This window comes from Carlito syrichta, unplaced genomic scaffold (assembly GCF_000164805.1).
Source record: "Carlito syrichta isolate Samal-C Ts95f unplaced genomic scaffold, Tarsius_syrichta-2.0.1 Scaffold113598, whole genome shotgun sequence".
Taxonomy (NCBI): domain Eukaryota; kingdom Metazoa; phylum Chordata; class Mammalia; order Primates; family Tarsiidae; genus Carlito; species Carlito syrichta.
The window spans coordinates 78,701-93,052 of NW_007057694.1; the positions used below are offsets into that span (position 1 = coordinate 78,701).

The 14,352-nt window shown below is 37.6% G+C and overlaps 1 protein-coding gene across 1 annotated transcript in view; it reads left to right on the forward strand.

Moving 5' to 3' along the window:
* The window catches only part of MPP5 (membrane palmitoylated protein 5), a 70,266-nt gene extending 56,064 nt beyond the window's left edge, over positions 1–14,202 (forward strand). The window contains exons 11-14 of the mRNA XM_008071894.1: positions 324–491; positions 1,181–1,383; positions 3,191–3,301; positions 11,236–14,202. Of these exons, the coding sequence (XP_008070085.1) occupies positions 324–491; positions 1,181–1,383; positions 3,191–3,301; positions 11,236–11,412 (659 nt within the window). The 3' untranslated portion in view covers positions 11,413–14,202. The remainder of the gene's footprint in view (positions 1–323; positions 492–1,180; positions 1,384–3,190; positions 3,302–11,235) is intronic.
* The last annotated feature ends 150 nt before the right edge of the window (positions 14,203–14,352 follow it).

The window sequence follows — 14,352 nt, forward strand, 5'->3', positions numbered from 1 at the left end:
AAAAAAAAAAAAAAAAAGATATTATTCTTACTAGTTTATCCCCTGGTATCCTACCTTCTGTCAAAGTATTGATTGCAAACTAGTTATTTTATATAAGATCAGTATGATTACATGGTATTAGATATTCAAATACAGGATGAAATATGATAAAAGTTTCTAGAAGCAGTAATATTTTGTTGTCTGATTCATTTTCATAGTGTCTTGGCAATGATATAATGACAATAAATTGTGCTTTCCAGTTTTGGGGGAAGATCTATGAGTATGTAGATATTTATTACATGGCAGTAATTCTGTCTGAAAGACTTAACTTTTTTCCCCCAAAGATTATGACAATGAAGAGATCTTAACCTATGAGGAAATGTCACTTTATCATCAGCCAGCGAATAGGAAAAGACCTATCATATTGATTGGTCCACAGAACTGTGGCCAGAATGAATTGCGTCAGAGGCTCATGAACAAAGAAAAGGACCGCTTTGCATCTGCAGTTCCTCGTGAGTTTGGATGCATTCCTATTTTCCTGTGCTTTTTACTCTGTAACCTCAAAACCTAACTACATTATGTAGGGATAGTTTTCATCCATTTCATCAAAACAAGGTTATCAATGAAATACAAACTCTGTTTATCCAAATATTTCGACAATTTGTTATTAAAATTAAACCTACTCATTCTTAAAAAATTTAAATTTTTTTCTTAGAATATGGTATATACTAATTATTTCCTAAATATATTTCAGTTTGGGCCCCTTAAAGTTAGTTTCTTGTTCTATAGGGAATCAGCACCTGCTTCTTTAAACTGATGCTGAAGATGGAAATTTAGACATAACGTCTGTGAAGTTCTGTTTTAAGATTATATAGTACCTGATCTTATGGAAATAAACTTTAGGAAAAGATAAATGGCATTGTTTTAAATGCAAGATGAAGCAATTGCAAGTGTAACCATAAAATGTATTAAGGCAATTAAATGTAACTATTATTATAGTACTAAAAATACTACAAACACATTTTTGTTCATTTTTCAATCAGTAAATAAAAAGTGTTAAACATTTATGTTTTTAACATTTCCTCCATTCATTATTTTGTAATCTGTGCTACAAAATAAAAATTATTTCTCACTAGCCGAATTATCCCCTACCTTCACTCTAATCCGTGCCTATTATTATTATCTGATTTTGTTTGCCCAGATACAACTCGGAGTAGACGAGACCATGAAGTAGCTGGTAGAGATTACCATTTTGTTTCACGTCAAGCATTCGAGGCAGACATAGCTGCTGGAAAGTTCATTGAGCATGGTGAATTTGAAAAAAATTTGTATGGAACCAGCATAGATTCTGTACGGCAAGTTATCAACTCCGGCAAAATATGTCTTTTAAGTCTTCGTACCCAGGTAAAACTAGAGTTTTGGTTTAGGGTTTGAACTTAGAGGACATGTCGTACAAAGTAATCTAGTGGAAACTGTATTTCGGTTCAAGAACAACAGGACCTAATTAAGTTATACAATTTTGCTTACTGATTAGCTATGTGAAATCAGACAGATTGCTAAATCTCTTTTAGTTTCTTCCAAGGGGAAAATACATACATACTTAAATATATAGGTTGAATATCTCTTTTCCAAAATGCTTGGGACCAAAAGTGTTTCAAATTTAGGGGTTTTATTGGTCTTGTTTTGTTTTTTAAATTTTGGAATATTTGTGTGTGTGTGTGTATATATATATATATATATGAGATATCTTGGGACTAGGACCCAACTCTAACAATGAAATTCATTTATGTTTTATATATACCTTATACACGTAGCCTAAAGATAATTTTATTTTTCCTTGTGGACACTGAACAAACTGTAGTTGTGTTTTTTTGTGACCCACCCCATGAGGTCAGGTGTGAAATTCTCTTGTGGCATTATGTCAGTGCTCCGAAAGTTTTGGATTTTTGGATTAGGAATGTTTGGCATGTATACACGTTTATATATTTTCTGAAATTTAAGATACAGTAAATATAGAACTGGTAGTACTTTACGTATTTTAGTGGCTACAAAAGAATTTCCCTTCTCATTCTGATCATAGAAAAATCAGAAAATTCAGAGATCATATTAATGATTTAAATGCCATTGTTGAAATATTAACAAGTGTTACAATGAATGCTTGCTTCTATGTAAATAATGAAGCCTCCACTAGTTCTGGTTATTTGAAGACTAAACAAAAATGTAAAATTACTAACCAGTGCCTCTTAGATTTCTATTTAAAAAGATAAAGTAGTTTGAGAAACTTGGAGTTTTTAAGATTGTGTTTATTATGAAATTTTTTAACTTTTCTATACCATATAGCAGAAAACTTAGCTTGATATGGCAGAATCTGCTGCTCATATCAACTCAGGCAACGCAGTCAGTAGTCATTAAAGACATGTACATAAAGGAGAATTGACTCTGAAATGACTATCTTAAAATAGTAATTGGGGTTTGTTGTTTTTAGTGGGTAAATGTACTTAGGCTCTACTATATCAGTTATTAACATTTGATTTAAGAGAAATATGTTTTTACTAAATTCCTTCAGAATTCTTTATATTATTTGGGCTAACAGATCTTAACAAAGAACTCAGACTAATGAAGTATTTTGTAATGATCATGTTTTTAGACAGAAATGAACATATCCCCATAATCTCCATTTTGGTATAGCACTTTGGTTTGAGGACATGCAGTCATGCAGTGGTAGAGATAAAGTGAAAACCATAGTCTCCTAATTCAGTCTGCGTTTTCTTGGATGTACCTTTCCAGAATTTTCTTTTGCACATGTATGTGAAATTTATCTCCCTGATTTCACTTGTATTTAGTGCCTGGCACAGAGTAAGGCAACTGCCTCAATTCTGATTCCTTCAAAATGGATTTTTAATATGATTCTTATAACCTATATATGATCTTTTCAGCATCACATAGTTGTCATCCTTCAGCATCATTCATGTATATTTCATTGCATAAAAGGGCAAGCTAAAATAATACATGTATATATATTTATAGCTATAAAATGTATACTTACAGTAAAATGGTAGGATCTTAAACTATTGTGAACTGTTTGTTATGAAGATGTTTGGAAACACTTGTAGGCAATATTTTAAAAACAGCCTTATATTCCAAGTATACTATTGAGAAATAATTAAATAATGGAAATTATTTTTAAAATACAAGTATCTTTTCTTTACAGTCATTGAAGACCCTCCGAAATTCAGATTTGAAACCATATATTATCTTCATTGCACCCCCTTCACAAGAAAGACTTCGGGCATTATTGGCCAAAGAAGGCAAGAATCCAAAGGTAAAGTTGCTCTACTGTTGTACTATTCTAGTGAAGATAAACATGAAGCAGTCCTGGTCTAACCTCCCTGGTGCTTGAAAGCTATGTCAGCTTGAGTTTCTTCACTGATTGTTGCTTCTTCAATATCGCTTGCTCAAGAATTGCCATGGTTGCCACTGGTTGGACTATGGTGCTCTCCAAGGCAGTGGCCTTTCTTGTTATTCCTAATACACTTCCTGTTGTTGCCCCAAACATATAGTAACCTTTGGGGTTCCTTAAAGCTTCCTTAATCTTCACATGGGTCTGTGACATTATCAGGGGAATTAGGAGACCCCCACCAAAGTTATCAGCAAACTCTTAAGGGTTTACCCACTTTTCTCTGTAGGTATTCCGCATTTACAGGGAAGCAAATTTGAGTGCTCATGTTTTTCTCTTCTTTTTTTCCCACTGAAACTTTGTTTTGCTTTTCTTCTCTTTTTGCTCTTCTCACATGATTTGAAACTTGAAAATATTTAGAAATTATTTTAGATCTATGCTGGATATGGTTGAGGTAGTCCATGTCATACTAAGCATTATTAATGATTAAATGACTGATATTAAGACATTTGCTTTTTATTTAAATGTGTAAAATATTAACTCTGTCAAGTGACTTACTGTATCAAAGTAGCAAATACTTTTCCTTGGTTTTGGTTCCTTATTTCTTAAATATATCTATTTTAGAGAGGGTTCACTCACATTTCCTCATTTCATTTGCTATGCTTTTAAATCTTCTTAAAGATGGTCATTAAAAGCCTCATAACACTTCTTTCCTTTGATTCTTGACTCTCTGTCATGACCATCAACCCTCCCTCTTCCCCTTAACTCCCTGAGATCTTTTTTCACTCTGCTTCTGCCTAACATTTCTTATTCCATCTATATGTGAGGTTGTAATTTTTATTGTCTTAGGCTGTAGACATCAAGAACTTTCCCATCCTATGTGTTGAGCGTAATTCTGGTTGCTGTGTCTTGACTAAGTAGGTTGACTGGTTAAAGAGGCACTGCACCCCTTATTCATTTTTGTAGCATACTTAGAAATTCATAAGTAACAGGAGTTAGAGTATCTGATGTCTGTAGTACTTGGGAGGATACCAAAGAAATATGAGACATGGTCACTGCCTGTTCTTGAGGAGGATCACATTGTGAAACAAGATTAATACTATATCAAACTTAGTGTTCAATAATTACTTTGGAAGACTGGAAACACCATAGTTGCTCAAGGAAGAATATGCATACTAAGGACCAGAGTGGATTCCATTCTGCTTATTCAACCTAATTTTCTAACATTTCTTATTAGGATATTCTTTTTCAGTGAGGACTTAGTTCATATGATGGACCAAAGACTATTCCAAAACATGTTAAACACCTTTCTTTTGGTTGGTATTGGGTAGTGTTCTCATGGAATTTTTACCTACTTCATTTATTTATTTTTATTTTTTTAAGATACGGGGTCTCACTGTGTTGCCCAGGCTGGTCTTTAACTCCTGGCCTCAAGTAATCCTTCACCTAGACCTCCCACCCAAGGTTCTGGGATTACATATGTGAGCCACCACACCCAGTCTATCTATTTTGTTTTAAATTGGCCATCCTTATTTTTCAATTTAAGTCTAGAAAGATACTGTCTATACTTTTTTTTTTTTGGAGAGACAGGTCTTGCTATGTTGTTCAGACTTGTCTCAAACTCCTGGCCTCAACTGATTCTCCCGCCTCAGCCTCCCGAGTAGCTGGGATTACAGGCATGTACCACAGTGCCCAGCTTATACGTGTTTTTAAAGCATGAAGTTAATCAGTACCAAAATGTTCTAATAATATATAGCATATACCGTATATTTTATTTTCTAATTAGAATTTTCAATTTCTTTAAACTTTGCAGAAGTATACTTTATATATAAGTATGCATGCATTTTAATTATGTGATTCAGTGCCCCTTTGAAGTTAATACCCCTCCATTCTTCCCTGGGCAATCACTAATCTAATCAGCTTTCTGGCACTATGGATTTGTTTGGTCAGTTTTAGAAATTCATGTAAGTAAAATCACACAGGATGTTAGTTTGTGTCTGGCTCTTGATCAGTATAATGTTTTTGAGATTCATCTATGTTGCATTTAATAGTAGTTCACTCTTAATGCTGGATAATACAGCATGATATCAATATACAACACTTTGTTCATTCATTCTCCAGTTAAAAAACATTTGGGTTGTTTCCAGTTTTGAGCTAGTGTGACTAAAGCTGCTCTAAGCATTCTTGTAGTCTTTTGGTGGACCTATCTTTTTATTTCTCTTGGATAGATTCCTAGAAGTGGAGTGCTGGATCAAATGATAAGTGTATGTTTTAGCTGCATGAAAGAACTGCAAGACTTTTGTTTCTTTGAGTTGGAGTCTCAGTCTGTCGCCCAGGCTGGAGTGCAGTGCACACTCATAGTCACCACAGCCTCAACCTGCTGGGCTCAGGTGACCCTTCCACCTCAGCCTTCCAAGTAACCAGAACTACAGGGGCGTGCTACCACGCCCAGCTTATTATTTTTGATTTATTGTAGAGATGAGATCTTACCAAGTTGCCCAGGCTGTTCTCGAACCCCTGAGCTCAAGCAGTCCTCTCACTTCGGCCTCTGAAAAGCTTCTTGCCATTTTACGTTCCCACCACCAAGATGCAATAATGGTTCCTGTTGCCCCACGTCCTTACCAACTTTTCCATTGTTCATTTGTAACATTTTTTTAAGCCATTCTGATAGGTGAGAAGTGTTATCATGGTTTTCTTTTGCATTTCCTGATTACTAATGATCATCTTTTCACATAAGCATTTGAGCATATTCTTTTCTGAAATGCCTCAAGCCTTCTCATTTAAAAAGAAAAAGCATGATTTTCTTATTGAACTATGAGAACTTCTTAAAATTTTGGATCTAAATCCCTTATCAGATATATATAGCAGATATTTTCTCCAAGTGTCTGTATCTTTTTAAAACAGTATCTTTTGAACATCAGAAAGTTTTTTCTTTTTTTGTTTTTGTTTTTGTTTTTAGAGATGAAATCTTGCTCTGTGACCCAGGATGGAATAGAGTAGTGTGAACATAGCTTACTGCGGCCTTGAACTCCTAAGCTCAAGCAATTTTCCTGCCTCAGCCTCCTGAGTAGTTAGAACTACAGGCTTGTGCCACCATTCCTGGCTAATGCATTGTATTTTATTTTTTGTAAAGACAGTCTTCCTGGCCGGGCTCGGTGACTCAGCCTGTAATCCTGTGCTTTGGGAGGCTGAGGTGAGTGGATTGCCTGAGCCTGCGGGTTCGAGACCCGCCCAGGCAACTTGGCGAGACCTCATCTCTACAGTAAATCAAAAATTAGCCGGACGTGGTAGCACGTGCCTGTAGTTCCAGCTACTTGGAAGGCTGAGGCAGAAGGATCGCTGGAGCCCAGCAGGTCGAGGCTGCGGTGGCCGGGAGCGGCCACTGCACTCCAGTCTGGGTGACAGAGTGAGACTCCAACTCAAAAAAAAAAAGACAATCTTCCTATGTTGTCCAGGCTGGTCTAAAACTCCTGACCTCAAGCTGTCCTCCTGCCTCTGCCTCCCAAAGTGCTGGGATTACAGACATGAACCACCACTCCGAACCTCCAGAAATGTATAATTTTAATAAAGTTCAGCGTAGGCAAATCTGTGTAGGATCTGAAGTAGATTAGTGGTTGCCTAGAACTGAGGCTTGGGAGAAAAAAGTAAGTGACCCATTAATTGGGTATGGGTTTCTGTGAGGACAGAGGAGTGGGGTGATGAAAATGTTCTAAAATTGATTGTGGTGTCAATTGTACGATTCTGTGGCTATACTTAAAATTACTGAATCGTATACTTTAAATGGGTAAATTTCATATTATATGAAAGCTATTACCCTCCCCCCCAAAAAAAAAATCTGGACTGGTTACAGTGGTTCATGCCTGTGATTCCAGCTCTGGGAGGTGAAGGCAAGAGGATTGCTTGAGTCTAGGGGTTTGAGACCAGCCTAGATAACATAGCGAGTCCTCATCTTTACAAAAAAAGTAAGATTAGCCAGGTGTGGTTTTGTACACCTATAGTCCCAGCTACTTGAGAGGCTAAGGCAAGGATCACCTGAGCCCCGGAGGTCGAGGTTGCAGTGAGCTGTGATAGTGCCACTGCACTCAGCCCGGGTGACAGATTGAGACCCTGCCTCAAAAAAAAAAAAAAGTCCAGATGTGGTGGCTCATACCTGTAATCCCAGCACTTTGAGAGACTAACGTAAGAGGATCACTGGAGCTCAGGAGTTTGACACCAGCCTAGACAACATATTGAGACTTTGTCCCTGCAAAAAATTAGCAGGGCATGGTGGCACCTGTCAATAGTCCCAGCTACATGGAGGCTGAGGCATAAGGATCACCTGAGTCCAGAAGGTCGAGGCTACAGTAAGCCATGACCATGCCACTACCCTCCAGGCTGGGTGACAAAGCAAGTCTCTGACTCAAAAAAAAAAAAAGGGGACCTGTGCACAGAGGCCTATAATCCCAGCACTTTGGGAGGCAGTGGTGAGAGGATTGCCTGAGCCTAGGGGTTCAAGAATAGCCTGGGCAAATTGGCAACTCCTTGTCTCTACAATAAATCAAAAAATTAGCTGGGCATGGTGGCACATGCCTTAGTTCAGGTACTTGGAGGACTGAGGTGGAAGGATCACCTAAGCCCATCAGGGCAAGGCTGCTGTGGCTGCAAGTATGCTACCGCACTCCAGCCTGGTCGACAGACAAAAAACTCCAAAAATCCCAGTAAGATTTTCTGTCGAAATTGAAATGTTTAAAATTGATATGGAAATTCAAAAGAATAACCAAGCACTTTGGAAAATGAACTAACTTGAAGAGCTTTTGTCTTTTTTTGTTTGTTTATTGTCTTAATTTGTTTCTACCCTTTTTTTTCTTTATCTTTACTTTGACTTTGATTTGCACATGTTCTAATTTCTGAAGATGAAAACTTAGATGATTTTTAAATCTTTTTTTTTAGATATAGGCATTTGAAACTATAAATTTCAGCTGGGCGTGGTGTTTTAGCTTGTAATCCCAGCACTTTGGGAGGCCAGGGTGAGAGGATTGCCTGAGCCCGGACTTCGGGAGGCTGAGGTGAGAGGATTGCCTGAGCCTGGAGGTTCAAGACCAGGGTGAGACCTCGTCTCTACAATAAATCACACACATACCAAAAAGAACCAGCTGGGCATGGTGGCATGCGTCTGTAGTTCCAGCTATTTGAAAGGCTGAACCAGAAGGTTCACCTGAGCCCAGAAGGTTGAGGCTGCGGTGGCCAGGAGCATGCCACTGCAAGAGTGAGACTCCAACTCAAAAAAGAAAAAAAAAATTGTAAATTTTCCTCTAAGTATCCAACAAGTTTTAATGTTATATTTGTTGTTAGAAATATTTTGTAATTTCTCTTGTTGTTTTCTTCTTTAACCCTTGGGTTATTTAGAAAGTATGTTATGTAATTTCCACCTATTTGAAAAAACTTATCCCGTGAGGTCAATGAATAGACCCTGAAAGATGTTAGTCTTCTGACATTTGTTGAGCCTTTTACTTTATGGCCCAACATCTGTTATTTCTTGGTGAATGTTTCATGCATGCCTGTAAGAATGTATTTTCTTTTTTTTTTTTTTTTTCTTTTTTTTTGTTTTGAGTAGGAGTCTCATTCGAGGCCACCACAGCCTCGACCTGCTGGGCTCAGGTGATCCTTACACCTCAGCCTTCTAAGTTGCCGGAACTACAGGCGCACACTACCATGCCCAGCTAATGTTTTTATTTATTGTAGGGACGAGTTCTCACCATGTTGCCTAGGCTAGTCTCGAACCTGCAGGCTCAGATAATCCTCACGTCTCGGCCTCCCTACGTGCTGGGATTATAGGCTTGAGCTCTACCATATCCGGCCTAAGAATGTATTTTCTATAGTTGTTGGGTAGAGGGTGGTGTATCTGATTTTTTTATTCCACTTGTTTTTTTTCTCCTTTGGTATTTCTTTTCTTTTTTTTTTTTTTTGAGTTGGAGTCTCACTCTGTCGCCCAGACTGGAGTGCAGTGGCCGCTCCCGGCCACCGCAGCCTCGACCTGCTGGGCTCCGGCGATCCTTCCGCCTCAGCCTTCCAAGTAGCTGAAATTACAGATGCGCACTACCACACCCGGCTAATTTTTTATTTATTGTAGAGATGAGGTCTCGCCAAGTTGCCCAGGTGGGTCTTGAACCCGCGGGCTCAAGCAATCCACTCACCTCGGCCTCCCAAAGCACTGGGATTACAGGCTGAGCCACCAAGCCCGGCCAGTATTTCTAATAGTGCTTTATTACTCACACAATGGAAGTTTTGAGTAAAAACAAATTTTTAACTTAAACTCTATTAAATTGTGCTAGCTAAGAAAGTGATGGTGTTACTGGACGCAGAATATAATCACTCAGTGTTATCTGATTGTACTCTAAATCTCTGAATCTGGTCTGCTAATGTGAGGACTTGAGAGTGGTTGACGGACAGTGTGAACTTATGGTCAGTTTTGCCTGTCAGCTAATTTTTTCAGTTCAAAAAATTTTGAGTTCAAACATTTTGTTTCATCTGAATTGTGGATTGTAACTTAATAGAGAAATTCAGACATAAAGTAGTAAATAAGTGATATAAGTCATTTTGGCATAAAAGGAAATGATAATGCCTTAAATTTGATAAAAACTAGGTGGTTTGGGGCTTAGCATTTACATTGCACCACAAAGTTTCAATTCTATGTGGAGTCCTGGAATGTTGTTTCAGTAATCTTGAGTTTTGAATAAGCATAAGTTTTAGCAAAAATTTACACTGTGTACAGTTACAGTAGTAAAGTAGAGTCCCTGCTAGGAAACAAAGGAGTCTGTGTACCACATTCAGATGCATGACATTCCTGAATGAAAATTAGAGAACCTTATAAGAAACTGCCTCAGGACAAGCAAGAGTTGTTATATTTTTAATATGTTTTGCTGCTATTACAGAAGTTAAAGCCATTGAAAGATGTAAATTGTTTTGTATTGTGGGTCCAATATGGTATTAATGTGTGACTTTTGCACCTGAGACATTTGCTCTTGGATTTAATTAGTTCTGTTCATTGGTCAGAGTGATATGGGGCAGTTTTGCTTTCTTGAACACACATGCCTGATAATCAGAGGGTTTGAGATCAGTGTTGCACATACCCTTGCTGCCTGCCCATCCATGTGAAACAGCCCTTTCCTTTACTGAGTATTTTAAAGTGGGTTGCTCTGTATAGTTTTCCAAATCCTGATAGGATACTGTTTTGCATCTTAACGACCTCCTTTGTGTATTGAAAACAGAGCAGCAGTTTAAAGTGTTAAGCTGAGTATTTTCCTCCCAGAATACAGATGAGGTTTTCAAATCTTGGGCGGACCAGCAGTTTTCATAGAAAAAGATATCCATCCTGTTGATCCCTTTTTCCCCCATAATGTCTACCTAATTCCATGCAACAGATATAAAGGACGAGGTCGCTTAACCAGAGCCAAGAGTAGATGATGTTTTAGGTCCTTGCTCCAACCAGAAAGGTTCACTCTTTGTTACAGAGATATTACCGTTAGGAAGATGTGATGCCCTAAAATGTTTGAAAGCAAATGTTTGTAAGGAATGCCAAGTAAGTCTGTGCTCTTGAAACTGGTAGTCTTGTTGGTAAGATAAGTCAGAGATACAGGAAAATCAAAATAGTGGTATAAAACAGGATATATCAAATCTCAAAGGACTCAAAATGTGAATCCCGTAGATGTCAAAGCAAAGGAAACCACTGGCCATGACCGTTAGAAAGGAGCTCCTGACGGCAAGTATTTGAGAAACAGAAGGAGAACTGGGAAGGTCACTCCCTGTTCTTTGGCCATCTCTGACTCATCCTCTATTTGAGTTAGGATAGGAATCACCTCACAGTTCTTGTCTCTTTGCAGCCTGAAGAGTTGAGAGAAATCATTGAGAAGACTAGAGAGATGGAGCAGAACAATGGCCACTACTTCGACACAGCAATTGTGAATTCAGATCTTGATAAAGCCTATCAGGAACTGCTTAGGCTAATAAACAAACTTGATACGGAACCTCAGTGGGTGCCGTCCACTTGGCTGAGGTGAAGGAAGCATCCATTCTACGGCATGTTGAACTTGATCTGGCAAACTACCAATAGGAAGACAACCTGACACTTGAGCAAGGCAGAGGCAGCTGAATAAGCTGTACACCTGGTCTTAGATCTCTCCAGCTTCTGAGAAGAAAGGCCCCTTAGGCAATTTGTACACAGCATTCTTTGTTTGCTTTACAAAGCTTTAGAGGTTTCTGCCTCATTTGGGGATTCCAAATGGAAGCTTTCAAAGAGCAGTTCCATTTTATGCTGTTAAAACCTTTTGTTTTCACCTAACTAAATCTTTCCTGCTTAGTCATATTTCCATGAGAAACTTGTGTGTATGTACACAGGAGTCCATGTCTCATATAATTACTGATGTTGTTTAACTCTTAAATGACTACATGAGAATATTTTAGGATAGGAGCAGACTGTGCTTTTATGCCATGGGCCAGACAGCATTTGCTTAGGAGACTAATTTAGTCATCAGAAATACCTTCCTAAAAAAGAAAAAACAAAATGGTGACACCTTGGTTTGGAGCTACTTTGTTAGACTTGAAGTCATTTGAATGTCTTTTAATTCTTAAAAAAAAAAAAAAAAAATCCATGAGAAGCACCGGTTCTTTTCGCTCAAACTTTCTGAATCAGACTGTACACTCAGCAGACCCTAAATGAGTCAACGTTATACAAAATATGCTGGTCTTTTTAAAGACATAATGATTATCTGTATTTTTTCTTAAATCGTCACAACCGATTTGCTAACCTTGCTTCTTTTCTTTGATCTGTATAGTATAATAGAATGTATAAATTATATTTTATGAATGGCAGATGTTCATATAAACAGTGTTGACTGATAAAGTTTCTTCCTCATGATGCAAACATTTTTATATACATAGGAGGACATAGCACATTTGACAGATTTGCATTTTTATATATGAGCACAGTATAAGCCTACGACTGCTATATATGTAGGTAATAAACTGGAATTCTTCTGCTGTACTCTATACTAATATTTAATAGATCAACAAATGGTCACTGGTAACACTGTTCAGCATTGGAATAAAATTATTTATGTCTTAGGGAAACACTATGACAATTGACTTTGAGATCAGAAGGAAAGGAAGATCTGAAAGTCATTTGAACATTTTAGGAACAGAATACTGGGGAGAAAAAGGTATTAAGCCTATAGAAATAGGTTTTTATTCCCACAAGTTCTGCCTCTTATGACCAGAATACAACAGCTTGCTAAATCATGACAGGTTTAAGCTAATGGGATTTTTGTACTGTCTCTATAGCTGTAGCTTTAAAATTCAACGTCTGTAATTGGCATGGAAAGTTAATTTGTAGGCGGCTTTTCAGGCCTTTAAGGAAAGTGTGATGTGTGACAAACAACTTCAAATGTGAATGCCTTGATTGTCTTTTTATGGTGACTTCAGCTACAGTATTTCCTCTCCCCAGAGCTAAACACTGGAATAATACTGACCTGTCATTTAATTTAACATAAGCTATTGTGTTTAATGAGTAGTTTGTCTCAGTGTCATGTATATATTTGATTTTCTCCTCTTCTATGTAATTTTATTTGAGCCAGTGTAGACAGTTTATATGTTGCCTTTTTTCTCTTTTAAATTTTGCATGGCCTATTAAGTTGACTGGGGAGTGTGTCTTGTGTGAATATATTTTCAAGATAATGTTCCTTAGGAAGTAAGTAACATTTCTGGGTTGAGGGGAGGAATGCCATACATACTGTCTGTTCAAAGCTCTGAAACACTCCAGCTTCTAGCAGGAAAATTCAAACAAAGGTCACACTGATTTTTAGCATTGAAAACTAAGGAATATACTTAGCACTTAATCTTATCAGTTTTCCAGTTTACTTTCTTCTCAGGAATGAAAGGTAGTTCATGGTTGACAGTGGAGTTTTGTGATCTGCTTATTGTAACTGACAATTGTTTTCAGCCCCTAGATCTAAAATAGGGACGGTTCATATTGTTAGTGAGGTTGTAGGTAGTGTCAGTGAGTGGCTGTGGTGCCACTGTAGACAATAGACCTGCACTAGGGCCATGTGCTGTCAGGACTCAGGCATATGGCTTTAATAAGCAGATCTTGTATGCCCATGCCATACTTTTAGGAATTCTAGGGTGACATATTTTCAGGGTCAGTGAGGTCCCATAATTCTCTGCTTCCTTATCAGCGAGAGTAGAAAGAAATGTCCCAAACTTTTCTAAATCCTAGTGATAAGGATGTGCTGATATTCAACACAATCCCTAAACAAAGTGAAAACTTGAGTTGTTGCTGATGTCCTCAAAAGAATACAGAAGACTTGCTATACATGCAGTTGTATAGCCACTCTGGCCAGTTCCACTTCTTGTCCCTCCTTGGTTCTGACTGGAGGAAGTCTTAACCACTTACTGTAAAAATGATACCAACGGCTAATGAAATGTACTTGGAAAATCTAATTACTGAAATACCTTTATTTCCTAAATTTTCATAAGTCAGAACAAATGGAAGGAGAATATTATTTAGACTAATCCAGATTTGCTTTCTATGAAAATCTAATGTCTGGATTATTTTCCTTTTCTCATGGCCTAAGGAATAAGTATTGGTAAGGAATGATTTGAATGTAATTTTGTGAATGTGTGGAAAATATAAACCAGGGATTTAGCCTTAATAAAGGTAACATTTGGACATCTGTTGTTAATCCCCCTTTGTACTCTTATCCTGTATCTGCACTCTGTTATTTTGAGATGTCATACTGCACACTGTATTGTAAAAATAAAAAGTAAAATTATATTTCAAGTTTAAAAAGCCACTGAGTACTTTCTCTTGCTGTATTATATCCTCTGCCATTCAAGGTTTCCATACATACATACTCTTCCAAGTTTTTGCCAGAAGCAAGACCATTGCAACCTCTGGATGCAACACAAAATACCTTTTAATTTGTTCAAGTGAGGGAGTACCC